Genomic DNA, 27,557 nt, shown 5'->3' with positions numbered 1-27,557 from the left:
ACACACACACACACACACACACACACACACACACACACACACACACACACACACACACACACACACACACACACACACACACACACACACAATGTGTATATATATTTATATATATATATACAAGTATATTCTGTGTATATATATATATTTATATATATACTGTATATATATTAATATATATTTTAAATGCATTCCATGTGTTGTGTGTGTTGATTTAAACAGTTAAGTGTTGAAAGACAAAAATAATATATGACTTATTTTTAACACTTTTATGAGTAAGAGCCTTTTGGATCTCCGAGACCTTTAGTCAAAAAAAAATGTTTTTAATAATAATGAATTAAAAAGTAATGTTTTTATGAATTATTGATCTATTTAAGGATATAATGACTTTACATCAAATATTCCATTTTGTTTTGGGGAAAATATTGCATATTTTAAGTTTTTGCCATAATTAAAACTTGGTTTTCTTTGGAAAAAAGGGCATAAAGCATAAAAAAATGTTTTAGGAAAAATATTGTATATTTTATGTTTTTGCCATAAAAAACATGTTTTTCTTTAGCAAAAAAGGCATACAACATAAACAACTGTTTTGGGGAAAATATTGCATATTTTATGTTTTTCATTAAAAAACAGGATTTTCTTTAGAAAAAAGGGCATAAAACATTAAAAAAAAGTTGTATTACTTATTTTGTTTTTGCCATAAAACAGGGTTTTCTTTGGAAATAATGTTTTGGGGAAAATATTGCATACTTTATGTTTTTGCCATAAAAAACATGATTTTCTTTAGAAAAAAGGGCATAAAACCTAAACAAATGTTTTTGGAAAAATATTGTATATTTTATGTTTTTGCCATAAACAGGGTTTTCTTTGGAAAAAATATTTTGGGGAAAATATTGTATATTATGTTTTTGCCTTAAAAACTGGATTTTCTTTAGAAAAAAGGGCATAAAACATAAAATGTTTTAGGAAAAATATTGTATATTTTATGTTTTTACTATAAAAAAACAGGATTTTCTTTAGAAAAAATGGCATAAAACATAAACAAATGTTTTGGAGAAAATATTGCATATTTAGTTTTTGCCGTAAAAAAAACAGGATTTTCCTTGGAAAAAAGCGCATAAAACATTAAAAAAAATGTTTATGGAAAAATATTACATATTTTATATTTTTGCCATAAAACAGGGTTTTCTTTGGAAAAAATGTTTTGGGGAAAATATTGTATATTTTATGTTTTTGCCATTGAAAAACAGGATTTTCTTTAGAAAAAAGGGCATAAAACATAAAAAAAAAAGTTTTAGGAAAAATATTGTATATTTTATGTTTTTGCCATAAACAGGGTTTTCTTTGGAAAAAATATTTTGGGGAAAATATTGTATATTTTATGTTTTTGCCTTAAAAACTGGATTTTCTTTGGAAAAAAGGTCATAAAACAAAAAATGTTTTAGGAAAAATATTGTATAGTTTATGTTTTTACTATAATAAAACAGGATTTTCTTTTGAAAAAAGGGCACAAAACATAAACAAATGTTTTGGGGAAAATATTGTATATTTTATGTTTTTGCCATTAAAAAACAGGATTTTCTTTAGAAAAAAGGGCATAAAACATTAAAAAAAGTTTTAGGAAAAATATTGTATATTTTATGTTTTTGCCATAAAACAGGGTTTTCTTTGGAAAAAATGTTTTGGGGAAAATATTGTATATTTTCTGTTTTTGCCTTAAAAACTGGATTTTCTTTGGAAAAAAGGTCATAAAACAAAAAATGTTTTTGGAAAAATATTGTATATTTTATGTTTTTACTATAAAAAAACAGGATTTTCTTTCGAAAAAAGGGCATAAAACATAAACAAATGTTTTGGGGAAAATATTGTATATTTTATGTTTTTGCCATTAAAAAACAGGATTTTCTTTAGAAAAAAGGGCATAAAACATAAAAAAAAAGTTTTAGGAAAAATATTGTATATTTTATGTTTTTGCCATAAAACAGGGTTTTCTTTGGAAAAAATGTTTTGGGGAAAATATTGTATATTTTATGTTTTTGCCTTAAAAACTGGATTTTCTTTGGAAAAAAGGTCATAAAACAAAAAATGTTTTAGGAAAAATATTGTATATTTTATGTTTTTACTATAAAAAAACAGGATTTTCTTTAGAAAAAAGGGCATAAAACATAAACAAATGTTTTCGGGAAAATATTGTATATTTTATGTTTTTGCCATTAAAAAACAGGATTTTCTTTAGAAAAAAGGGCATAAAACATAAAAAAAAAGTTTTAGGAAAAATATTGTATATTTTATGTTTTTGCCATAAAACAGGGTTTTCTTTGGAAAAAATGTTTTGGGGAAAATATTGCATACTTTTTTTTTGCCATAAAAACATGATTTTCTTTAGAAAAAATGGCATAAAACATTAAAAAAATGTTTACGAAAAATATTGTATATTTTATGTTTTTTTCCATAAAAAACAGGATTTTCTTTAGATAAAAGGGCATAAAACATTTTAAAAAATGTTTTAGGAAAAATATTACATATTTTATGTTTTTGCCATAAAACGGTTTTCTTTGGAAAACATTTTTTGGGGATAATATTTCATATTTTATGTTTTTGCCATTAAAAACAGAATTTTCTTTTGAAAAAAGGGCATAAAACAAAAAAAAATGTTTTAGGGAAAATATTACATATTTTATGTTTTTGCCATAAAACGGTGTTTTCTTTGGAAAAAATGTTTTGGGGAAAATATTGTATATTTTATGTTTTTGCCTTTAAAAACAGGATTTTCTTTAGAAAAAAGGGCATAAAACATTAAAAAAAAAAGTTCTAGGAAAAATATTACATATTTTATGTTTTTGCCATAAAACATGGTTTTCTTTGGAAAAAATGTTTTGGAGAAAATATTCTATATTTTATGTTTTTGCCTTAAAAAAATTGATTTTCTTTAGAAAAAAGGACATAAAACATAAAATGTTTTAGGAAAAATATTGCATATTTTATGTTTTTTCCATAAAAAACAGGATTTTCTTTAGAAAAAACTGCATAAAACATTAAAAAAAATGTTTTCGGAAAAATATTACATATTTTATGTTTTTGCCATAAAACGGTTTTCTTTGGAAAAAATGTTTTGGGGATAATATTTCATATTTTATGTTTTTGCCATAAAAAACAGAATTTTCTTTAGAAAAAAGGGCATAAAACATACAAAAAAAGTTGTAGGGAAAATATTACATATTTTATGTTTTTGCCATAAAACATAGTTTTCTTTGGAAAAAATGTTTTGGAGAAAATATTCTATATTTTATGTTTTTGCCTTGAAAAAAAATATTTTCTTTAGAAAAAAGGGCATAAAACGTTTTAGGAAAAATATTGCATATTTTATGTTTTTGCCGTAAAAAAACAGGATTTTCCTTGGGAAAAATGGCATAAAACATGAAAAAATGGATAGTTGATCTATGGGTATGTAGGTGTGGAAAGGGATTTATTTTCAACCCTTTAATGACTGAGACCCTTTTGGGTCCCCAGGATCTTTAGTGTTCACCAAAAGTGAGGACAGCCTTTTGAAAATTGAACATTTCAAAATGACCCCTGCATGCTTTCATTTTTCAGTGTGTGGCCCCCAGTGGCCAAAGTGTGGACACCCCTGATGGAGGTATTTCTTTGGCTATGAATGAAGTATAAGTTGGGCACTAAAATGTAAATCACGTAAGAAGAGAACTGGTACGTCCTGTAGTGAAAAGCATGTTTATTTAAAGGTAAGACCATAAACTGGTACGTCCTGTAGTGAAAGCCATGTTTATTTAAAGGTAAGACAATAAACTGGTACGTCCTGTAGTGAAAACAATGTTTATTTAAAGGTAAGACAATAAACTGGTACGTCCTGTAGTGAAAACAATGTTTATTTAAAGGTAAGACAATAAACTGGTACGTCCTGTAGTGAAAACAATGTTTATTTAAAGGTAAGACAATAAACAGCAAGGCAAGTAATCAGAAAAGTGTAAGAAGTTGTGTCCCCGCCAGCAGACAATGACACTTTAGTCCTTTGGCTCCTGTTTGTATCGTCGGCCCTCAACAACAACTTCATCTCATCAATCAGCATCATCGTCTATTCTAGTGCGTCAGGGACAAGTCTTTGTGTCACGCAGGTCTTTCAGTCAGAACAACACCTTGGAGGGACACTTCTCATCCAACACACCTTGGAGGGACACTTCTCATCCAACACACCTTGGAGGGACACTTCTCATCCAACACACCTTGGAGGGACACTTCTCATCCAACACACCTTGGAGGGACACTTCTCATCCAACACACCTTGGAGGGACACTTCTCATCCAACACACCTTGGAGGGACACTTCTCATCCAACACACCTTGGAGGGACACTTCTCATCCAACACACCTTGGAGGGACACTTCTCATTCAACACACCTTGGAGGGACACTTCTCATCCAACACACCTTGGAGGGACACTTCTCATCCAACACACCTTGGAGGGACACTTCTCATCCAACACACCTTGGAGGGACACTTATCATCCAACACACCTTGTAGGGACACTTCTCATCCAACACACCTTGGAGGGACACTTCTCATCCAACACACCTTGGAGGGACACTTCTCATCCAACACACCTTGGAGGGACACTTCTCATCCAACACACCTTGGAGGGACACTTCTCATCCAACACACCTTGGAGGGACACTTCTCATCCAACACACCTTGGAGGGACACTTTTCATTCAACACACCTTGGAGGGACACTTCTCATCCAACACACCTTGGAGGGACACTTCTCATCCAACACACCTTGGAGGGACACTTCTCATCCAACACACTTTGGAGGGACACTTCTCATCCAACACACTTTGGAGGGACACTTCTCATCCAACACACTTTGGACAAGGCTCAATCGGTCAGGGGTGTCCAAACCATGGCGTGCTGTCGGGCTCGGAGACATGGCGAGTTACGGAACCATCCACCAAAAAGTTTCAGTCCTTCGTCAACAGAAACCTGATCCAGATCCGATGGCCGGAAGTTTTTTCAAATCGGGACCTGCGGGCTAGAATCAATCAGAATCCGGTTGGGATGGACTTAGATCCAACATCACTAAGCAGGCATCAGACTGGAACCCCAAAAGGAAAGAGGAAAGTCAGTGACTTGGCACAGAAGTGTTGATGTTGAAGCAAAAACCAGCTGAGAGAACTAGCCCAGGACCGACCGTGTTGGAGACTCGTTGTTCCTGACAGAATCCAGAAGAAGATGGATGCCATCTTGCTGACAACGTCAACAATTCAAGTTACTGACCATGAATTGCGCAGCATTTTTATATATGACCCAATCCAAACAACCTTCCCCAGTCATGGCGCAAAAAACAACAACCCAGAAAGTCACAACCTGCTCACTGAATGTGAATATGTATTATCCCAAAAAATGTCCAAACACAACACATAATTCAAAATGACACCCAATTACACAACTTATTTTTTATAGTACGTTAAATTATGCTAAATAGAAAATTGTGAGCAAAATGTGTGTTTTAAAAATCCGTTTTAAAATTCATTGTGTAAATATTTTTTTTAAATATAGTGTAAAAAAAAAATCAGTGTAAAAATATGAATTGCATTAAAACTCAAGACTGGTAAATTAAGACTGAAGCAATCCATCCTGTCTCAGACTTTTTGGAAATAAATGACATTCAGCTCACAAAATTCCAACGCATAAAAATCAGTTACATAAATTCAGTGTCAAAATTTTTTTTATTTTGTAATAAAGACACATTTAAATTCCATGCAATGCATGATGGGAAAATGCAAAACAATTTCTCTGCACTTAATCGATGTTTGGTACATTTTAGCTGCTTGATATTTCTGATTGATTACAAAACTTTAAGGAGGTCGTCACAGAAGTAAACAAGGAAGGAGGAAAACATTTCATAAATAAACAATTTTGGGGGTATGTTTTTGCCATAAAGAACAGGGTTTTCTTTAGAAAAAAAAGGGCTTAAAACATGAAAAAAAATGTTTTGGGGAAAATATTGCATATGTTATGTTTTTGCCATAAAAAACAGGGTTTTCCTTGGGAAAAAATGGCATAAAACATCAAATGTTTGGGGAAAATATTGCACATTTTATGTTTTTGCCATAAACAAATATGGGTTTCTTTGGAAAAAAGGGTATAAAACATGAAAAAAAATATTTTGGAGAAAATATTGCATATTTTATGTTTTTTTTCTCCATAAAACAGGGTTTTCTTTGGAAAAAAGGGCATAAAACAAAATGGTTTGCGGAAAATATTGCATATTTAATGTTTTTGCCATAAAAAAACAGGCTTTTCTTTTGAACAAATGGCATAAAACATGAAATGTTTTTGGGAAAATATTACATATTTTATATCTTTGCCATAAAAACAGGGTTTTCTTTGGAAAAATGGCATAAAACATAAAATGTTTTGGGGAAAATATTGCATATTTAATATTTTTGCCATAAAAAACAGGGTTTTCTTTGGAAAAAAGGGCATAAAAAATTGCTTTGGGGAAAATATTGCATATTTTATGTTTTTTCCACAAAACAGGGTTTTCTTTGGAAAAAAAGGGCATAAAACAAAATGTTTTGGGGAAAATATTGCATATTTAATGTTTTTGCCATAAAACAGGGTTTTCTTTGGGGAAAAATGGCATAAAACATGAAATGTTTTTGGGAAAATATTACATATTTTATATCTTTGCCATAAAAACAGGGTTTTCTTTGGAAAAAATGGCATACAACATAAAATGTTTTGGGGAAAATATTGCATATTTAATATTTTTGCCATAAAAAACAGGGTTTTCTTTGGAATAAAGAGCATAAAAAATTGCTTTGGGGAAAATATTGCATTTTTAATGTTTTTTCCACAAAACAGGGTTTTCTTTGGGGAAAAAAAGGGCATAAAACAAAATGTTTTGGGGAAAATATTGAATATTTTATGTTTTTGCCATAAAAAACTGTGTTTTCCTTGGAAAAAATGTCATAAAACATAATGTTTTGGGGAAAATATTGCATATTTAATGTTTTTGCCATAAAACAGGGTTTTCTTTGGGAAAAAGGGCATAAAACATGAAATGTTTTTGGGAAAATATTACATATTTTATATCTTTGCCATAAAAACAAGGTTTTCTTTGGAAAAAATGGCATAAAACATAAAATGTTTTGGGGAAGATATTGCATATTTAATATTTTTGCCATAAAAAACAGGGTTTTCTTTGGAATAAAGAGCATAAAAAATTGCTTTGGGGAAAATATTGCATATTTTATGTTTTTTCCACAAAACAGGGTTTTCTTTGGAAAAAAAGGGCATAAAACAAAATGTTTTGGGGAAAATATTGCATATTTAATGTTTTTGCCATAAAAAAACAGGGTTTTCTTTTGAACAAATGGCATAAAACATGAAATGTTTTTGGGAAAATATTACATATTTTATACCTTTGCCATAAAAACAGGGTTTTCTTTGGAACAAATGGCATAAAACATAAAATGTTTTGGGGAAAATATTGCATATTTAATATTTTTGCCATAAAAAACAGGGTTTTCTTTGGAAAAAGGCATAAAAAATTGCTTTGGGGAAAATATTGCATGTTTTATGTTTTTTCCACAAAACAGGGTTTTCTTTGGAAAAAAGGGGCATACAACAAAATGTTTTGGGGAAAATATTGCATATTTAATGTTTTTGCCATAAAACAGTTTTTTTTTGGAAAAAAAGGGCATAAAACAAAATGTTTTGGGGAAAATATTGCATATTTAATGTTTTTGCCATAAAACAGGGTTTTCTTTGGGGAAAAATGGCATAAAACATGAAATGTTTTTGGGAAAATATTACATATTTTATATCTTTGCCATAAAAACAGGGTTTTCTTTGGAAAAAATGGCATACAACATAAAATGTTTTGGGGAAAATATTGCATATTTAATATTTTTGCCATAAAAAACAGGGTTTTCTTTGGAATAAAGAGCATAAAAAATTGCTTTGGGGAAAATATTGCATTTTTTATGTTTTTTCCACAAAACAGGGTTTTCTTTGGGGAAAAAAAGGGCATAAAACAAAATGTTTGGGGGAAAATATTGTATATTTCATATTTTTGCCATAAAAAACAGGCTTTTCCTTGGAAAAAATGTCATAAACAAAATGTTTTGGGGAAAATATTGCATATTTAATGTTTTTGCCGTAAAAAACAGAGTTTTCTTTGGAAAAAATGGCATAAAACAAAATGTGGGGAAAATATTACATATTTTATGTCTTTGCCATAAAAACAGGGCTTTCCTTGGAAAAAATGTCATAAAACATCAAATGTTTTGGGGAAGATATTGCATATTTAAAGGTTTTCTTTTGAAAAATGGCATGAAACAAAATGTTTGGGGGAAAATATTGCATATTTTATATTTTTGCCATAAAAAACAAGCCTTTCCTTGGGAAAAATGTCAAACAAAATGTTTTGGGGAAAATATTGCATATTTAATGTTTTTGCCATAAAAAACAGAATTTTCTTTGGAAAAATGAAATAAAACAAAATGTTGCATATTTTATGTTTTTGCCATAAAACAGGGTTTTCTTTGGAAAAAAAATGGCATAAAACATCAAATGTTTCGGGGAAAATATTGAATAATTTATGTTTTACCATATAAAACAGGGTTTTCTTTGGAAAATGGCATAAAACATGAAAAAAATGTTTTGGGGAAAATATTGCATATTTTTATGTTTTTGCTATAAAAACAAATGTTATGTTTTTATGGCAATAAAACATATTTTAAACAAAGTAGGAGTCCAACGTTCACATACTTTTAATATCCAATTATAATAATGAAATATGTATTATAAATATATGTGTAGGCTACGTGATTTTTCAGCCCCAAACAAACGGTTTCTTACCCCCCTGGGCTCAAAGAAGCGGGAGAACTGTTTAAGGGATTTGAGATCCATGGAACGAGGACAGGTCCGTGAAGGTTGAGAGTCATGTTGTGGTTTCCTCCTGCCAGGAGAAAGTCCTGAAGATGATGTACGTGTGGGCGCTGTGTCGAGACCAAGAGGAACTCAACCCGCACGCCGCCTGGAGACTCCTGGACATCTCCGCCTCCAGCACAGAACAGATCCTCTAAGTCTAAGACTCTCTAGTCCGGGGAGGAGGACCTTCTGGAACCTGCAGCAGACGTGAAGGAGGAGGCCTGGATGTGGGAGGACCAGCCTGGCTGACGTCTTCCTCTGCCGCCCACCAGAGGGCGTTAGAGTGCCAAGCTCACTAAGGTGCAGGACACCCTGATGCCCATTTAGAGGAAGAGTTCCACATGAGAAAAGACCTCCAGCACAATCAAGGACGTCCCAAATAATAAAGTCTGTATTTATTAGGAATAGTCAACATAATCCCCGATTTCCATCCTTTTTAAATGTACTGTTAGGATCAAATATGTCTTTTTACACAACATTAAAAAATTGCAAAAAAATATAAAAAAGAATGTCCAATTAAAAAATAATTCCACAACAAAAAATTTTGTTTTAAGTATTTTAATTTTTTGGGTTATGAATTGTTTTTTTGTTTGCAAATTTTTCAATCTTGTCAGTGTGACCCGCCTCTGAATAATATATTTTTGTTATTGGTTATGGAGCTTAATTTGTGTCGTTATTTTAAAAACTTTTTATTTTTTTACACTGAATTATGTAACTGATTTTTCGGTGTTTGAAGTTAGTGAAATGATTTAACTTTTTTTTTTTTTAACCTCAAATTATGCTGAGAATTACATTGAATACAATTGTTTGTTAAAACTGTATAAATATGTAGTGTAAAAAAAGTAAATGTATAAAAATATTAAAAACGTTTTCAAGCGAAGAATATTTTTACTCTGAATTTTAAATTTTTTTTTTGACAAACTGCATTTTTTTAAAAACTTTAGAGTATGTTAAATACATTTTGCTCACTTTTTTAATTTGATTTAATTTAATGTATTTAATTTTGTTTAAAAATACAGTTTGTTACAATAGTGTTATAAAGTTCAGTGTATAAAAATGTAGTGTTGAAAAAATCATTGTTTAAAAACTGCATTTTTAAACACATTTTGCTCACCAATTTGTATTCAATGTCATTGTCAGCATCATTTCACAAAACTCAAAAGCAAAAAATTCAGTTACTTAAATTTTGTAAAATCTTTTGTAATAAAAACAAATTAACCTCCATGTTTTTTTTTTAAACTCATTTAAAGTTACTGATTATTTTTTTTATTTTATTTTTTACATCAGAGTATGTTAAATACATTTTGCTCACTTTTTTTGTTTTAATTTAATGAGCGTTTAAAAAATAGAGTTTGTTACAACAGCGTTGTAAAATTCAGTGTATGAAAATGTAGTGTAAAAAAATAATTAAAAACTTTTAAAAGTTCTAAAGAAATGAATATTTTTTACACTGAATTTTATTTTATTTTAACAAACTGCATTTTTAAACACATTTTGTTCATACATTTGTATTCAATGTCATTGTCAGCATCATTTCACAAAACTCAAAAGCAAAAAATTCAGTGGCATAAATTTGGTAAAATCTTTTGTAATTAAAACAAATTAACCTCCATATTTATTTTATTTGTTTTGACTAATTTTGGCCAAAGGGGGTGCATTTCATGTTCTTACACACACTTGTTATTTCATATGTTGACCAGAGAGGGAGCACTTTTAAAAGCGACACACAGTCAATGTGAAAAATCCCACCTTTTTGGGACCACCCTCATTTTGATAGATGTCACCACAAATGAGACATTGTCTATTAGATGCAATGTTATTGATTGATGTCATCACTTGTTCACACCTCCTCATATGGAAGATACTTTTCCTTCATGTCTCAAGAAGGGTAGAAATACAAGAACATACACACACACACGCGGGGGGTGTGACAGGGCACAGAAGTGGGCCACAGAAGTGTCACACTTGGTCTCAGCAGACGTCAGGCTGAGGTCGGCCATCAAGCTGGCAGCTGCTCTCAGACGTCAGCTGAGTGACAACAACAACATTTCCCCGACTAAAAAACGGAGCAGAATAAAACGAAGACGCCGTGAAACGTATGGAAGCATCGGCGTGAAGGAAAGTACTTGTGAGCGTCAAAGCGTGATGCTCTTCTCGTGACACAAATGACACTCCACACAATAGAGTGTCACTTCCTTTTAAGCGAGTGCCCTACTTTACATCTTCTAACTGTCGTCTGAGGGAAACCCAACAACTGTAACATCTCCCCTGTCCGCCGCTTCCCTCTCATGAAGTCATTTCAATGAGAGAAACCCAACAACTGTAACATCTCCCCTGTCTCCCGCTTCCCTCTCATGAAGTCATTTCAATGAGAGAAACCCAACAACTGTAACATCTCCCCTGTCTCCCGCTTCCCTCTCATGAAGTCATTTCAATGAGGGAAACCCGACAACTGTAACATCTCCCCTGTCTCCCGCTTCCCTCCCATGAAGTCATTTCAATGAGGGACACCCGACAACTGTAACATCTCCCCTGTCTCCCGCTTCCCTCTCATGAAGTCATTTCAATGAGGGAAACCCGACAACTGTAACATCTCCCCTGTCTCCCGCTTCCCTCTCATGAAGTCATTTCAATGAGGGACACCCGACAACTGTAACATCTCCCCTGTCTCCCGCTTCCCTCTCATGAAGTCATTTCAATGAGGGAAACCCAACAACTGTAACATCTCCCCTGTCTCCCGCTTCCCTCTCATGAAGTCATTTCAATGAGGGAAACCCGACAACTGTAACATCTCCCCTGTCTCCCGCTTCCCTCTCATGAAGTCATTTCAATGAGGGAAACCCAACAACTGTAACATCTCCCCCTGTCTCCCGCTTCCCTCTCATGAAGTCATTTCAAGTCTGGCAAGGAGCAAAACATGCAAATTATGTTAATTGCAACATGGCGTTACAATACCATTACTGTACATTGTTTTCCCCTACGCTTTGAACCCTGCGGCTCACATAGCGGCGCGACTCACTTAAGGATTTTTCTTCGCTGGCAGCCGTAATTTCAAATAGTTTTCATACCATACCAAACTTTATTTGTAAAACCCTTTAAAAACAACCACTGTTGATAAACAAATAGCTGTACACCACAAACAAAACACATATCAAAACAGAAACTAAAACATATTTAAAACAAAGGTAAAATATATATTTTTTACAAACATTATCTTAAGGATTAATCAGTTTGATAAAAGGAGGTTTAAAAGTTAAAAACAGTGTAACTAAACACATGCAAAGACACTGAAATGTTATTGTTTGTGCCACGGCGCCATCTTTTGGACGAGTTTGCTCACTGCAAGTGCAGCTGAGTGAACCGTGACAGTGTTTCCTGCTGTTTAAAGCTTTGAACCGGAAGTGCAAGGGCTGTTCCGCTTTCTAGCCGTCCATAGCGTTTCTACTCATGTGGATTCTCCATTAATTGCTCCGAGCAACGTTTGTAAGTTTTACAATATAACTAAAACAATTCTTACTTACTAAACCGTCCCACGTGTGATGTCTGTAGGAGTGTTTTCATGCAGCGTCGTTAGCATGAGCTAATATGCTAACACATTTACGAGTGTCTGTGTTAGCATTATTAACTTGCATTCTTTTTGTATTGTTTCACTTTCACAAATTCCTCAGTAAATTCACCAAAACGTCACCGTGGAGTTATTGAGTCTGTTTAGCGGATTGGAGAGCTAGCTTCTGGAGCTAATGGGTCCATGACCATGACTTCTGTTTTGTCTGATCACCCGTTTTACTGCCTTGTTACAGACACCGTTTGGAAACAACTAAGGTATGTAAATAAACATTTACAGAATATTTCTGTGTAAATAACTCATTTGACAACGTATATATATCTGTGATTTATAGTCCGGTGCGGCTTGTATATGGAAACATTTGTTTTTCTTCGAAAATGTAGTGGGCGTGGCTTATCTACCGATGCACTCTAAAGTCCGTAAAAGATGGTATATGATCCCAACTCAATAAACTTTGGCTGCCGCAGAGACACTTGATTAAGGATGGTACCGAATTTGTTACTTTTCTACTTTTAAATCAAAGTTGACCATATGTCAATACCTTTGTTGCAAACATGCGTGTTTGTAGCAAACTGCCGCTACGTAATGTTGCCAACAAAGAAAGAAAAAGCTGCTGAAAAGTACAACAAGGCTCAGCCTTTCACAAAGCACTAGCCCGATGCTATTTTACACTGGATTCGCCATAGACAGGCTAGTATTAGCATGAGCGATTTTACATGGCGATTTCAACACCTCCAATTCTGCGAATGAAACCCACAACTGAGATGCACCTCACAATCAAACAGCCGGCGTGTAGTCAAGTCAAGTCAAGTCAACTTTATTTATATAGCAGGTTTTCAACAACTTTTAGATTGAACCAAAGTGCTTTACAGGTTAAAAAAGCATGGAGCAAAAAAAAATAAAATAAAAAATAAAATAAAAAATAAAAAACATAAACAATGAATGTGCTAAACGAGATAGTGCAAATGCAATACGGTAAAAGGGGTCGAATAAAAAGTTTTAAAAAATTTGCAGGATAAAAATAATAATAATAAAAGTGCGACAAATTGAAAAAAAAAAAAAAAAAAAAGAAGTGTAAGAAGTACAATATCACAGACAAAAAAACTAGAACGTGCAATTTTGGGATGAATTGCATTTAAAAATCCGAATTACGCGAGACACATTTTTATGCTAACGTTAGCAAACTAAACTTGAAAAATCTAGTAGTTTTGAGAATGAGATATTTTTAAGTGTTCTTTTTTTAATCCATAGTCACGTTTAAAGCATGTTTTTTTTTTCTGGTGACCTCTTTTGCTTTTATCTTATGTCCGCCAGTAAATTCTTTGTTTCGTCTTAAGGCGCAGGTGTCAAACTCAAGGGCCACATTATTCTATGTGGCCCGCGAAAGCCTGGAAATAATAGGAGTTAATAAAATGCTTCATCTTTTCTTACTAAATATATTTGTTCTTTCCCTTTTGACAGTAAAAATCAGGTACTGCCTGCAATTGCATATATTTTAAAATGCAATATTATCCAAATCAAAATATTATATTATCATGTATTCCAAAACTACGTGTTGTTAAAATAAAGATAAATACTGTACTTAAATATCTGCTTGACTTATGATTTCAAAACAAATTATCAATCAAATTGTAGACTGTAAAATTGACCGTAGATTTTACGGTTAAATTCCGCCGACTGAGTTTTTTTTTACACCGTAAAATCAACTTTGGTACTGTTTTTTCCATATAAAGTAAGACACTAAAACATTACAAATATTTTAAAAATAAACATTAAAACAACAATATTTTAAAGTAAGTTCTATTGCTTGAATTTTACCGCTAAAAACAGTGGTATTGTTTTTCTATACCATTCCTTTTATTCCATTTTTTTATATGCTGTAAAAAACCCTTCTGCCTTTACTGTACAATTCTGGTGACTGAGCTGACAGTTTTTAAAGTAGCATTTTTTTATATTGTTTTTGCAGCTTATGTAAAAAAATTAGAGATGTCCGATAATATCGGCCGATAAATGCTTTAAAATGTAATATCGGAAATTATCGGTATCGTTTTTTTTTGTGTGTTTTTTTTTATTAAATCAACATAAAAAACACAAAATACACTTACAATTAGTGCACCAACCCAAAAAAACTCCCGCTCATTCACACAAAAGGGTTGTTTCTTTCTGTTATTAATATTCTGCTTCCTACATTATATATCAATATATATCAATACAGTCTGCAAGGAATACAGTCCGTAAGCACACATGATTGTGCGTGCTGCTGCTCCACTAATAGTACTAACCTTTAACACTTCATTTTACTCATTTTCATTCATTACTAGTTTCTATGTTACTGTTTTTATATTGTTTTACTTTCTTTTTTATTCAAGAAAATGTTTTTAATTTATTTATCTTATTTTATTGTATTATTATTTTTAAAAAGGACCTTATCTTCACCATACCTGGTGGTCCAAATTAGGCATAATAATGTGTTAATTCCACGACTGTATGTATCGGTATCGATTGATATTGGTATCTGTAATTAAGAGTCGGACAATATCGGAATATCGAATATCGGCAAAAAGCCATTATCGCACATCCCTGCAAATTATCAATCAAATTGTAGACTGTGAAATTAAAAAATGTTTTTTTTTTTATTTATTTATTTTTTCATAAAGAAATACAATCATGGACTGTATCCCTGCAGACTGTATTGATCTATATTGATATATAATGTATATATTGGGTTTTTTATGTTGATTTCATAAATTATTATTATTTTTTTTAATTTATTTTTTTTTTAATTTCTTGTGCGGCCCAGTACCAATCGGTGGTTGGGGACCACTGCACTAATAGTACTAACCTTTAGCAGTTAATTTGACTCATTTTCATTCATTACTAGTTTCTATGTAACTGTTTTTATATTGTTTTACATTCTTTTTTATTCAAGAAAATGTTTTTAATTTATTTATCTTATTTTTTTTTTTTTTTTTTTTTTTTAAAAGGACCTTATCTTCACCATACCTGGTTGTCCAAATTAGGCATAATAATGTGTTAATTCCACGACTGTATATATCGGTATCGGTTGATATCGGTATCGGTTGATATCTGTATCGGTAATTAAAGAGTTGGACAATATCGGAATATCGGATATCGGCAAAAAGCCATTATCGGATATCCCTAAAAAAAAAAATATTGTTAATGTATTATATTTATACAGTATATACTGTACATGTATATTCATATATTACTCATTGTTAAAATGCGGCCCTCAGAGGGCAACCATAACTGCAATGTGGCCCTCAATGAAAACGACTTTGACACCCCTGTCTTAAGGGCTCTTGTTTGTCGGCTCACAGAGCTGTTTTGGCCAGTTCCTTATCTGTTTTGAAGAAGCAGCCGCGCTCCTTTCTGGGCGAGAGGGGCTTCTTTTCGCTAAATCGACACTTTTAGTTTGGATTCAGACCTCGCCTGCTGATGCTGTAGTTGCGTTTGTAAGGGCTGAATGTTTCCCCTGGCCTTCGGCTGAGGACGCGCTCCCTTTTATTGCTTTCATAAAGCCTAACAGTGTTTTCATCCGATATCTGATATCTGATACGGCTCGGCGTCTGGCGGCCAAAGTCATATGCGCTTATCTCATTTTCATACATCACTCAAGTCCCGTCAACAGAGAGCTGTGAACATTGCTCCAAAAGTCAGGATTTTTTTGTCAATTAAATGAGGGTGGTCCCAAAAAGGAGGGATTTTTCAAATTGACTGTGTGTCGCTTTTTACTCGACAAAAGTCACAATTTTATAAGAAAACTTTAAAATTTTGGCAAAAGTCATCATTTTACTCAAAAAATGTCACTTTTACAAGAACAACAAAAAAAATCTGCAATATTGTGATAAAAGTCAGGATTTTATATGACAAATGTCAACATTTTGCAGCGAAAAAGTCATAATTTTACATAAAATATTTATAATTTTACAAGAAAATATTGCAATATTACAGAAACAGAAAGAATATGAGAAATTGTTCCCAATTTTATAAGAAAGAAGTCGAGACATTGTGAGAAAAAGACTGCCTTTAGTTATTTTATTTTATTTTATTTTTTCTAATTGATATCTAATCTTCATTATTTACTTCAAGTTATTACAGCATGTCTCTATATACATATTTATTTATTTTTGTTTTATGAATTTTGGCCAAAGGGGGCGCATTTAAGTTTCTTACACACACTTGTTATTTCATATGTTTGTCAGTATTATAATAAAAGTCGTCATTTTACTCAACGTGATTCAATATTTTACAAGAAAAACTGAACATTTGTGCAATATTATGATAAAAGTTGGAATTTCACTCAATAACAGTCGCAATTTTACTCGCCAAAGTCACAATTTTATAAGAAAACTTTAAAATGTTGGCAGTATTATAATAATAATCAGAATTTTACTCTGCAAAATTATGACAAAAGTCATCATTTTACTCAAAAAATGTCACTATTTTACAAAAACAACAAAAAAATTGGCAAAGTTGTGATAAAAGTCTGAATTTTATATGACAAATGTCACCATTTTGCAGTAAAAAGCAATAATTTGACATAAAAAAAATTATGAGAAAATATTGCAATATTACAGAAACAAAAAGAACTTAAATTTTTGTTCCCAATTTTATAAGAAAAAAGTCGACACATTGTTTGAAAAAGTTCATTTTTGTTGTTGTTGTTGAATTGTATGTTTGTAATTGTTTTTTAATCTTCATTATTTACTTCAAGTTATTACAGCATGTCTCTATATACATATTTATTTATTTCTGTTTAATTAATTTCGGCCATTTCAGTTTCTTACACACACTTGTTATTTCATATGTTTGGCAGTATTATGATAAATGTCGTCATTTTACTCAACGCGATCCAATATTTTACAAGAAAAACTGAACATTTGTGCAATACTATGATAAAAGTTGGAATTTCACTCAATAACAGTCGCAGTTTTACAAGAAAAGTTACACATTTTGGCAATTTTATGAAAAGAGTCGTAATTTTACTCGACAAAAGTCACAATTTTATAAGAAAACTTTAAAATTTTGGCAATATTATAATAATAATCAGAATTTTGCTCTGCAAAATTATGACAAAAGTCATAATTTTACTTTAAAAATATCACTATTTTACAAGAACAACAAAAAATTGGCAAAGTTGTGATAAAAGTCAGAATTTTATATGACAAATGTCACCATTTTGCAGTAAAAAGCAATAATTTTACATAAAAAAAATTATGAGAAAATATTGCAATATTACAGAAACAAAAAGATCTTAACATTTTTTTCCCAATTTTATAAGAAAAAAGTCGACACATTGTTTGAAAAAGTTCATTTTTGTTGTTGTTGTTGAATTGTATGTTTGTATTTGTTTTTTAATCTTCATTATTTACTTCAAGTAATGTCTCTATATACATATTTATTTATTTTTGTTTAATTAATTTCGGCCATTTCAGTTTCTTACACACACTTGTTATTTCATATGTTTGGCAGTATTATAATAAATGTCGTCATTTTCCTCAACGCGATCCAATATTTTACAAGAAAAACTGAACATTTGTGCAATACTATGATAAAAGTTGGAATTTCACTCAATAACAGTCGCAATTTTACAAGAAAAGTTACAAATTTTGGCAATTTTATGAAAAGAGTCGTAATTTTACTCGACAAAAGTCACAATTTTGTAAGAAAACTTTAAAATGTTGGCAATATTATAATAATAATCAGAATTTTACTCTGCAAAATTATGACAAAAGTCATAATTTTACTCAAAAAATGTCACTATTTTACAAAATCAACAAAAAAATTGGCAAAGTTGTGATAAAAGTCAGAATTTCATATGACACATTTCACCATTTTGCAGTAAAAAGCAATAATTTGACATAAAAAAAAAGAAAATATTGTAATATTACAGAAACAAAAAGAACATGAATTTTTTTCCCCAATTTTATAAGAAAAAAGTTCATTTTTGTTGTTGTTGTTGAATTGTATGTTTGTAATTGTTTTTTAATCTTCATTATTTACTTCAAGTTATTACAGCATGTCTCTAAATACATATTTATTTATTTTTGTTTAATTAATTTCGGCCATTTCAGTTTCTTAGACACACTTGTTATTTCATATGTTTGGCAGTATTATAATAAATGTCGTCATTTTACTCAACGCGATCCAATATTTTACAAGAAAAACTGAACATTTGCGCAATATTATGATAAAAGTTGGAATTTCACTCAATAACAGTCGGAATTTTACAAGAAAAGTTACACATTTTGGCAATTTTATGAAAAGAGTCGTAATTTTACTCGACAAAAGTCACAATTTTATAAGAAAACTTTAAAATGTTGGCAATATTACAATAATAATCAGATTTTTACTCTGCAAAATTATGACAAAAGTCATAATTTTACTCAAAAAATGTCACTATTTTACAAAAACAACAAAAAAATTGGCAAAGTTTTGATAAAAGTCAGAATTTCATATGACAAATTTCACCATTTTGCCGTAAAAAGTAATAATTTGACATAAAAAAAAGAAAATATTGCAATATTACAGAAACAAAAAGAACATGAATTTTTTCCCCCAATTTTATAAGAAAAAAGTTCATTTTTGTTGTTGTTGTTGAATTGTATGTTTGTAATTGTTTTTTAATCTTCATTATTTACTTCAAGTTATTTGCCATATCATCACTCAAGTTTCGTCAACAGAGAGCTGTGAAAAAAGTAAATACAACAAAATGGTCTGACTTTTGATGCAAGGAAGGAAGATAGCAGCTTGTTGAGCATGCAGGCGAGGGTCATTAATGCGGCAGTAATGTCTCTGAGGGCTCTGATCAGCGGCGTGGGCGTCCCGACACGTGCGGGACGTGCCGACACTCCCAGGCCCCACATTACTCTGCAAATGTAACGCCCGTGTCTCTCTCCGTGTGTGTGCACTCATGCGCGTCACCGCCACGTCCTCACATCTCTTTCACAGCCGTGTCAAGTTACCGCTGCAAATACTCAAATATTCTTCTGCTGACACCTTTTTTGTTTGTGCCGTTACGCTTTTTAATGTTACTGTTATAGTTTTTATCATTTGTGGCTTGTGCAGCCCTTTGAGACACTTGCCATATAATTTAACTTTGATTGATTGATTATGTTATGTGGCGGGTTATGAATAATTACACAATAATAACATCAAAACATAGACGACATTTTTTTTACATAAAATAAAATTCCAATAAACCAATAAGTTTGTTTTTTTTTTACTTTTTTTGGGGGGTAGTTAAGAATAAAATTCACATAAACAATACTTTTTCTTGTTTTGCTTTTCGATTTAATTTGTTATGTTTCAAAATAAAATTCAAATAAAATAGTGTTTTTTTTCATATTGTATTTTTTTTTGTTTAAGGATAAAATTCATATGAACAACATTTTTAGTTGTTTTGCTTTTTGATTTGCTTTATTTTTTGTTTCAAAATAAAATTCCAATAAACCAGTAATTTTTCTTTTATTTTATTTTTTGTGTTGAAGAATAAAATTCATATCAACAATTGTTTTAGTTGTTTTTCTTTTTTATTTGATTAATTGTTTATGTTTAAAAATAACATTCATATAAAGAAATATTTTAGTTGTTTTGCTTTTCAATTTAATTTATTTTTTGTTTCAAAAGAAAATTAAAATATTTTTAAATATTTAAATATTTTTCATTAATTTATTTAAATTTTATATTTTGTGTTTAAAAATAAAATTTGAATAAACAAATCTTTTAATAATTTTCCTTTTCAATTTAAATTATTTTTTGTTTCAAAATAAAATAAAACAAAACAAAACATTGATATATATATATATATATATATATATATATATATATATATATATATATATATATATATATATATATATATATATATATATATATATATATATATATATATATATACATACATACATATATATATATATATATATATATATATATATATATATATATATATATATATGTCTTAATTAGATGATCCAAAATCCCACATATATATATATATATATATATATATATATATATATATATATATATATATATATATATATACATTTTATATATATATATATATATATATATATATATATATATATATATATATATATATATATATATATATATATATATATATATATATATATATATATATATATATATATATATTAATTTTTCAATCCCCACTTATAAAAATAAAATTCAATGAATAAAATATACACTGGCCGGGAACTTTATAATGAGCAACTTTTTATTTTATTTTTATTTTTTTACATTTTGTCCAGCCCCTCAGGCTAATCATATTGTTAATTTAATGTCACAGCTTGTCACACCAGGCTGTGCCTTATTTTGAGTTTGTTGGCATTTTTGATGATTTAGTTGTTGTCAAAGGTACTAATTTTTCTTACCATAATTTCAGATATTTAACCTCAGTTATTGCAGTGTACGGGGGTGATCCCAAATAACCGAAACCCATAAAAAAAATGTTTAAATCTTACAATTTCAAGAAATTTGCTGACCTTATCAAATTTTTTTTATAACGCGCTTCTCTGAATACAGAGGAACCAGGTGAAAAAAACACAATCAAAGGAGCCGTACAAATATTAAGAACTATGATTAAGAACAGATGACAAAATACAAGTATAAAATAAATAAATAGAACTAAACAAAATCAAGAATAAATAATTTGAAAAAGTGAATTAAAATGACTTGAGTGAAATAGTCATGTTCTTTCGAAACTATGCTTCAAAAGGGCTCCACGCCGTTGTCAATTACCGTATTTTTGAGACTATAGAACACACCGGTATACAAGCCGCACCCACTAAATTTTAGAATACATGATTTTTCCATATATTAGCCGCACCAGACTATAAATTGCAGATTTATACGTTGTGAAATTAATTATTCACGCAGAAATATTTTGTAAATGTTTATTTACATACCTTAATTGTTAACAAACAGTGTCTGTAACACGGCAGTAAAACGGCGGATCAAACAAAACAGAAGTCAAGCTAGCTCTCCAATCAGCTAAACAGACTCAATAACTCCACTGTGATGTTTTGGTGAATTTACGATACTGAAACAATACAAAAAGAATGCCATTGTAAGATAATAATACAAACGTACTATTACAGACACTTTTAAACTTGTTAGCATATTAGCCAATGCTAACGGCGCTAGCATAATTACATTACAATAGCACATGCAAATGTGCATGAAAAGACTCCTACAGACGTCACCACATGGGGACGGTTCAGAAAGTAAGAATTGTTTTAGTTATATTGTAAAACTTACAAACATTGCTTGGAGTGATGAATGGAGAATCCATACTAGTAGTAACGATATGAACGGATAAAAGATGGAATGGTATTTTCTACTTCTGGTTCAAAGCTTTAAACAGCAGGAATTCCCATTTACCCAGCAGCAAAAGGTAGCGCCATAGCACAAACAATAACTTATCTTTGAAGTGTCTTTGCATGTGTTTTATGAAAATGATTTGTGTAACGGCTGTCAGCGAGGAAAAATCCATAAATTAGCCGCACCTTTTTATAAGCCGCAGGGTTCAAAGAAAAGGAACTTACAGTCCGGAATTGACGGTACTCAAACTTTAGTGTGAAGATTTTGCACTGTCCAACATGCTTTCTAACCCCGCCAAAAATGCAGTTTTTCGATGAGGTAACGTGACGCCGAAACTTTCTTCCAATGTTTGCTTGCGCTAGTTTTTTATTTGTCGGAGCAAAATGTATTTTCTGTGGGGAAGATGTTTGTTCCAACAGTTCTAAGTGCTCCAAGTCTGCCTGTTCACCCTGAAGACAAAACCAAACGAACAGATTCAGTTTTAATACCCAAGTTTTTTCTTTTTGCTAAAATAAATACTTTTAATCCAATCGCGGGCAAATGTTCATTTCCATCAACATCCCGTTGGTCCGTCCAAACAGCGCGGAGTCTAATTGCGGCGAGCAGATAGTTTACGAGAGCGACTATTCTGCTGAGAGGAGGCTAAACAATGGATGCAAATGTTGTTTGTATCGATCGGCCAGCGTCTCTGGCCACCCTCCATGGCGGCTCGGCTTGCTTACCTCTCCCGTCCGCCGGTCTGATAAGTCATTGGATTTAGTGGCCTTATTAGCCCGTGCAGAAGATGCAGCCTGGCTGTAAATATCTGGCTGCTCCTCAGCAGACATGTGCTGCTTCATAAGTTGTCTGGAGGAGTGTCAAACAAGGCCATTAACTTTTGGCCCGCAGTCACGCCCGCACAGACAAAACATTGGGAAGGGAATTTATTACAGCGGGATGAGCACATTGCTGACAAAAAAGGACAAAACAGAACGTTGGAGTTTAAGGCAGTAAGTGTTTTTTGCTGAATCCACCGCATTAACAGGAGACCTTAACCGAGATTTTGATCTCCTGAAGATGAGGACAGTGGATCCATGCTAATACAATACCCCAACTTATGAATATTTTGAGATACAAGCTGTGGCTCTCTGCTTTTTGTTTGCTTTAAGTTACAAGCATGACCTGTAAAGTTTGGGCTCTGAACTGGCAGTGTCTTCTTGTCTTGTCTTGGGATGGCATTCAACCTGGGCGGGTTGAGCCGGCTTCCTTTCTGGTCCTGACAACATCGCGAACCCACACACGACGGTTCTGTGTGAGGTCGTAGGAGATGGCAAACCAATCTCGGTTCCACCCACGCAGGCCGACCACCTGCTTACCCAAGAGTTCGGAGAGGTCGTCCTTGATCGTCATTTCCCGGGTCTTCAACTGTCTAACAGGCTTGCACCAGTGGGGGTGGGAGGAAGACATCGTGAACTATCTCACCCTCCGGCCGTCGAACCGCATGGTCAAACCATCTTAAGCGCCGTTGCAACAACAGAGAAGGAAGAGGCCGTAGATTCAGGCGTCAACGGAGACAGGCGGTAGGTACATGATCAATGCGTCGGCACAGAAGAATGTGGCGGAGGCCGTCATTGTCGAAGACCTCCAGCCTTCATTGATCACAGAGCAGACAAAACATTGAGAAGGGAGTTTATTAGATTAGATTTAGATTGAGATGTATTGGTCCTCGTGGGGAAATTCATTTTCACTGACCGTGCATTCAAACAATAAACATTACACATCACAGACAAAAATAGCAGGACGAGCACTTTGCTGACAAAAAAGGACAAAACAGAACGTTGGAGTTTAAGGCAGTAAGTGTTTTTTGCTGAATCCACCGCATTAACAGGAGACCTTGACCGAGATTTTGATCTCCTGAATATGAGGACAGTGGATCCATGCTAATACAATACCCCAACTTATGAATATTTTGAGATACAAGCTGTGGCTCTCTGCTTTTTGTTTGCTTTAAGTTACAAGCATGACCTGTAAAGTTTGGGCTCTGAATTGGCAGTGTCTTCTTGTCTTGTCTTGGGACGGCATTCACCCTGGGCGGGTTGAGCCGGCTTCCTTTCTGGTCCTGACAACATCGCGAACCCACACACGACGGTTCTGTGTGAGGTCGTAGGAGATGGCAAACCAATCTCGGTTCCACCGACGCAGGCCGACCACCTGCTTACCCAAGAGTTCGGAGAAGTCGTCCTTGATCGTCATTGCCCCGGTCTTCAACTGTCTAACAGGCTTGCGCCAGTGGGGGTGGGAGGAAGACATCGTGAACTATCTCACCCTCCGGCCGTCGAACCGCATGGTCAAACCATCTTAAGCGCCGTTGCAACAACAGAGAAGGAAGAGGCCGTAGATTCAGGCGTCAATGGAGACAGGCGGTAGGTACATGATCAATGCGTCGGCACAGAAGAATGTGGCGGAGGCCGTCATTGTCGAAGACCTCCAGCCTTCATTGATCACAGAGCAGACAAAACATTGAGAAGGGAGTTTATTAGATTAGATTTAGATTGAGATTTATTGGTCCCCGTGGGGAAATTCATTTTCACTGACCGTACATTCAAACAATAAACATTACACATCACGGACAAAAATAGCAGGACGAGCACTTTGCTGACAAAAAAGGACAAAACAGAACGTTGGAGTTTAAGGCAGTAAGTGTTTTTTGCTGAATCCACCGCATTAACAGGAGACCTTGAGCAAGATTTTGATCTCCTGAAGATGAGGACAGTGGATGCATGCTAATACAATACCCCAACTTATGAATATTTTGAGATACAAGCTGTGGCTCTCTGCTTTTTGTTTGCTTTAAGTTACAAGCATGACCTGTAAAGTTTGGGCTCTGAACTGGCAGTGTCTTCTTGTCTTGTCTTGGGACGGCATTCACCCTGGGCGGGTTGAGCCGGCTTCCTTTCTGGTCCTGACAACATCGCGAACCCACACACGACGGTTCTGTGTGAGGTCGTATGAGATGGCAAACCAATCTCGGTTCCACCGACGCAGGCCGACCACCTGCTTACCCAAGAGTTCGGAGAGGTCGTCCTTGATCGCCATTGCCCGGGTCTTCAACTGTCTAACAGGCTTGCGCCAGTGAGGGTGGGAGGGAGATATCGTGAACTATCTCACCCTCTGGCCGTTGAACCGCATGGTCAAACCATCTTAATCGCCGTTGCAACAACAGAGAAGGAAGAGGCTGTAGATTCAGGTACACGATCAATGCTTCCTCTCTGGCCCTGACAACATCCCGAACCATAGCGGACGACGCAAGTCGGTTCTGTTTGAGGTCGCAGGAGATGGTTAACCAATCTCGGTTCCACCGATGCAGTACCCAAGAGTTTGGAGAGGTCGTCCTTGATCGTCGTTGCCCGAGTCCTCAACTGTCTAACGTGCAGTGAAGCAGTGGGGATGGGAGGAAGACATTGTGAACTATCTCACACTCCGGCCGTCGAACCGCATAGTCAAAGCATTTTAATCGCCATTGCAACAACAGAGAAGGAAGAGGCCGTAGACTCAGCCGTTGTCGGAGACAGGCGGTAGGTACACGATCAATGCGTTGGCGCAGAAGAATGTGGCGGAGGCCGTCATTGTCGAAGACCTCCAGCCTTCGTTGATCACAGAGCTGACAAAACATTGAGAAGGGAATTTATTACAGCAGGATGAGCACATTGCTGACAAAAAAGGACAAAACAAAACGTTGGAGTTTTTTGCTGAATCTACCACATTAACAGGAGACCTTGACCGAGAATTTGATCTCCTGAAGATGAGCACAGTGGATCCATGCTAATATAATACCCCAACTTATGAATATTTTAAAATACAAGCTGTCTCTCTGCTTTTTGTTTGCTTTTAGTTACGAGCATGACTTGTAAAGTTTGGGCTCTGAACCAGCAGTGTCTTCTTGTCTTGTCTGGTACTTTCTGGCCCTGACAACATCGCAAACCATGGCGGCCCACACACGACGGTTCTGTGTGAGGTCGTAGGAGATGGCGAATCAATCTCGGTTCCACCGACGCAGGCCGACCACCTGCAGACCCAAGAGTTCGGAGAGGTCATCCTCAATTGTCGTTTCCCGGGTCTTCAACTGTCTAACGTGCTTGTGCCAGTGAAGCAGTGGGGGTAGGAGGAATACATCGCAAACTATCTCACCCTCCAGCTGTCGAACCGCATGGTCAAACCATTTTAATCACCGTTGCAACATCAGAGAAGGAAGAGGTTGTAGATTCAGGCGTTGTCAGAGACAGGCGGTAAGTACAAGATCAATGCTTCAGCTCCGAGGGATGCGGCGAAGGCCGTCATTGTCGAAGACCTCCAGCCTTCATTGATCAGCTACCCTAATAGGCTGCATTTCCTGGCCATAGAGGAGGATACTTCGAACAATGGCCGGGTAGATTTTCCTTTGGTCACCAAGGCGATCTCCCTTCTGTCCCACAGACACCCGAAAGCAGATCTTGTAGCAACTCTGCAACACACGTTTTCAGCTGCACCCTGTCCTGTCGGAACCATCAATGACCCAAGGTAGGCGAAGGACTCCACGTCCTCCAGGTCGACACCCTCAAGAGAGATTGGGTGCCTGGCATCTGCTGGGATCAATGGTGTCATCACCTTTGACTTGGCTACATTGATTCTGAGACCAACCGCGGTAGCGGCATTGTGCAGATTGTCAAGAGCACCTTGCACCTCGCCACTTGTGGATCCTATCAGGACGACGTCGTCTGCACCACGACCCCTTTCACGACATCTACGTCCGTATAATCCTGGAACGCTGTGTTGAGCGTGTAGTCAATGGCGTAGTTGAAGATAATTGGCGATAGAACACAACCCTGTCGCACTCCTGTCTTGACCTCGAAGAACCGGCAGTGTCCTTCTTATCCAATCCTTCTGCTACCCAGCCTAGGCCGAACCAGTCCTAGGGAAAGGTATGACCCTCCGAGCACATCGCCTGAAAACTCATGTCCCCACTACTCTGATTGTGGGAGTTAGCATAACTATAAATATTTGCTCTTTTAACTGCTATCCAGGACCCAAAGTTATGAAAATTGTTAATGTTCTCCCAGACTTGTTGACCAGCTTTCCCTCTTCGGTAACTAGGCTCATTGTGCATGATGGATCTAATGAGACGGGAAGACGGCAATTAGATCCAAAAAGGATTTCAAATCCCGAGTTGAGGTCAATGTTGTACATTATTATTACGTTACTTCAGTTCTTCTGAAATAGTGGAGCGGGACTCCCTGTGGGGGCGCGATGCGATGTCAAGGGTGCGGCGCGTGTAACAAATAGCAATTGGCAAGTAACTAGTTATTTGCCCGTTATCCGTTTTGTCTATTTTACAAACGTGAACAAAACCGGAAAATTAAATGATCCCTTATCCATTAGTTCATTTTGGGTTTGGAAACAAATATTGAAAAAAATAAATTGTTTCATTTCTTTAATATTGGTTTTCGTATTGAAAAACGAATGAATGGAAGGTGCAAAGACTTAAACATATTTTTAAAAAGTGATTCTTAAAAATTAGGATTTTTTTTTAGAAACGTAATAAATAAGAATAAAATATCAGATGTGAATCGATTTTTTTTCTTTCTTACAGCATTTTTTTGAGCAGTTGAACCAAAACATTAAAAAAACAAAACATTAAAGTATCGAATCCGG

At 34.0% G+C, this 27,557-nt stretch overlaps 1 protein-coding gene across 1 annotated transcript in view; it reads left to right on the top strand.

Moving 5' to 3' along the window:
* The window catches only part of LOC133634841 (mitochondrial import inner membrane translocase subunit TIM44-like), a 42,556-nt gene extending 32,940 nt beyond the window's left edge, over positions 1-9,616 (top strand). Inside the window, exon 13 of the mRNA XM_062027478.1 lies at positions 8,989-9,616. Coding sequence (XP_061883462.1) covers positions 8,989-9,108 — 120 coding nt within the window. The 3' untranslated portion in view covers positions 9,109-9,616. The remainder of the gene's footprint in view (positions 1-8,988) is intronic.
* Positions 9,617-27,557: the final 17,941 nt, after the last annotated feature.

The sequence above is a fragment of the Entelurus aequoreus genome, linkage group LG19 (genome assembly GCF_033978785.1).
Source record: "Entelurus aequoreus isolate RoL-2023_Sb linkage group LG19, RoL_Eaeq_v1.1, whole genome shotgun sequence".
NCBI lineage: Eukaryota > Metazoa > Chordata > Actinopteri > Syngnathiformes > Syngnathidae > Entelurus > Entelurus aequoreus.
Note: the sequence above shows the minus strand (reverse complement) of the source record. Positions and strands in the feature narration are given on the sequence as shown.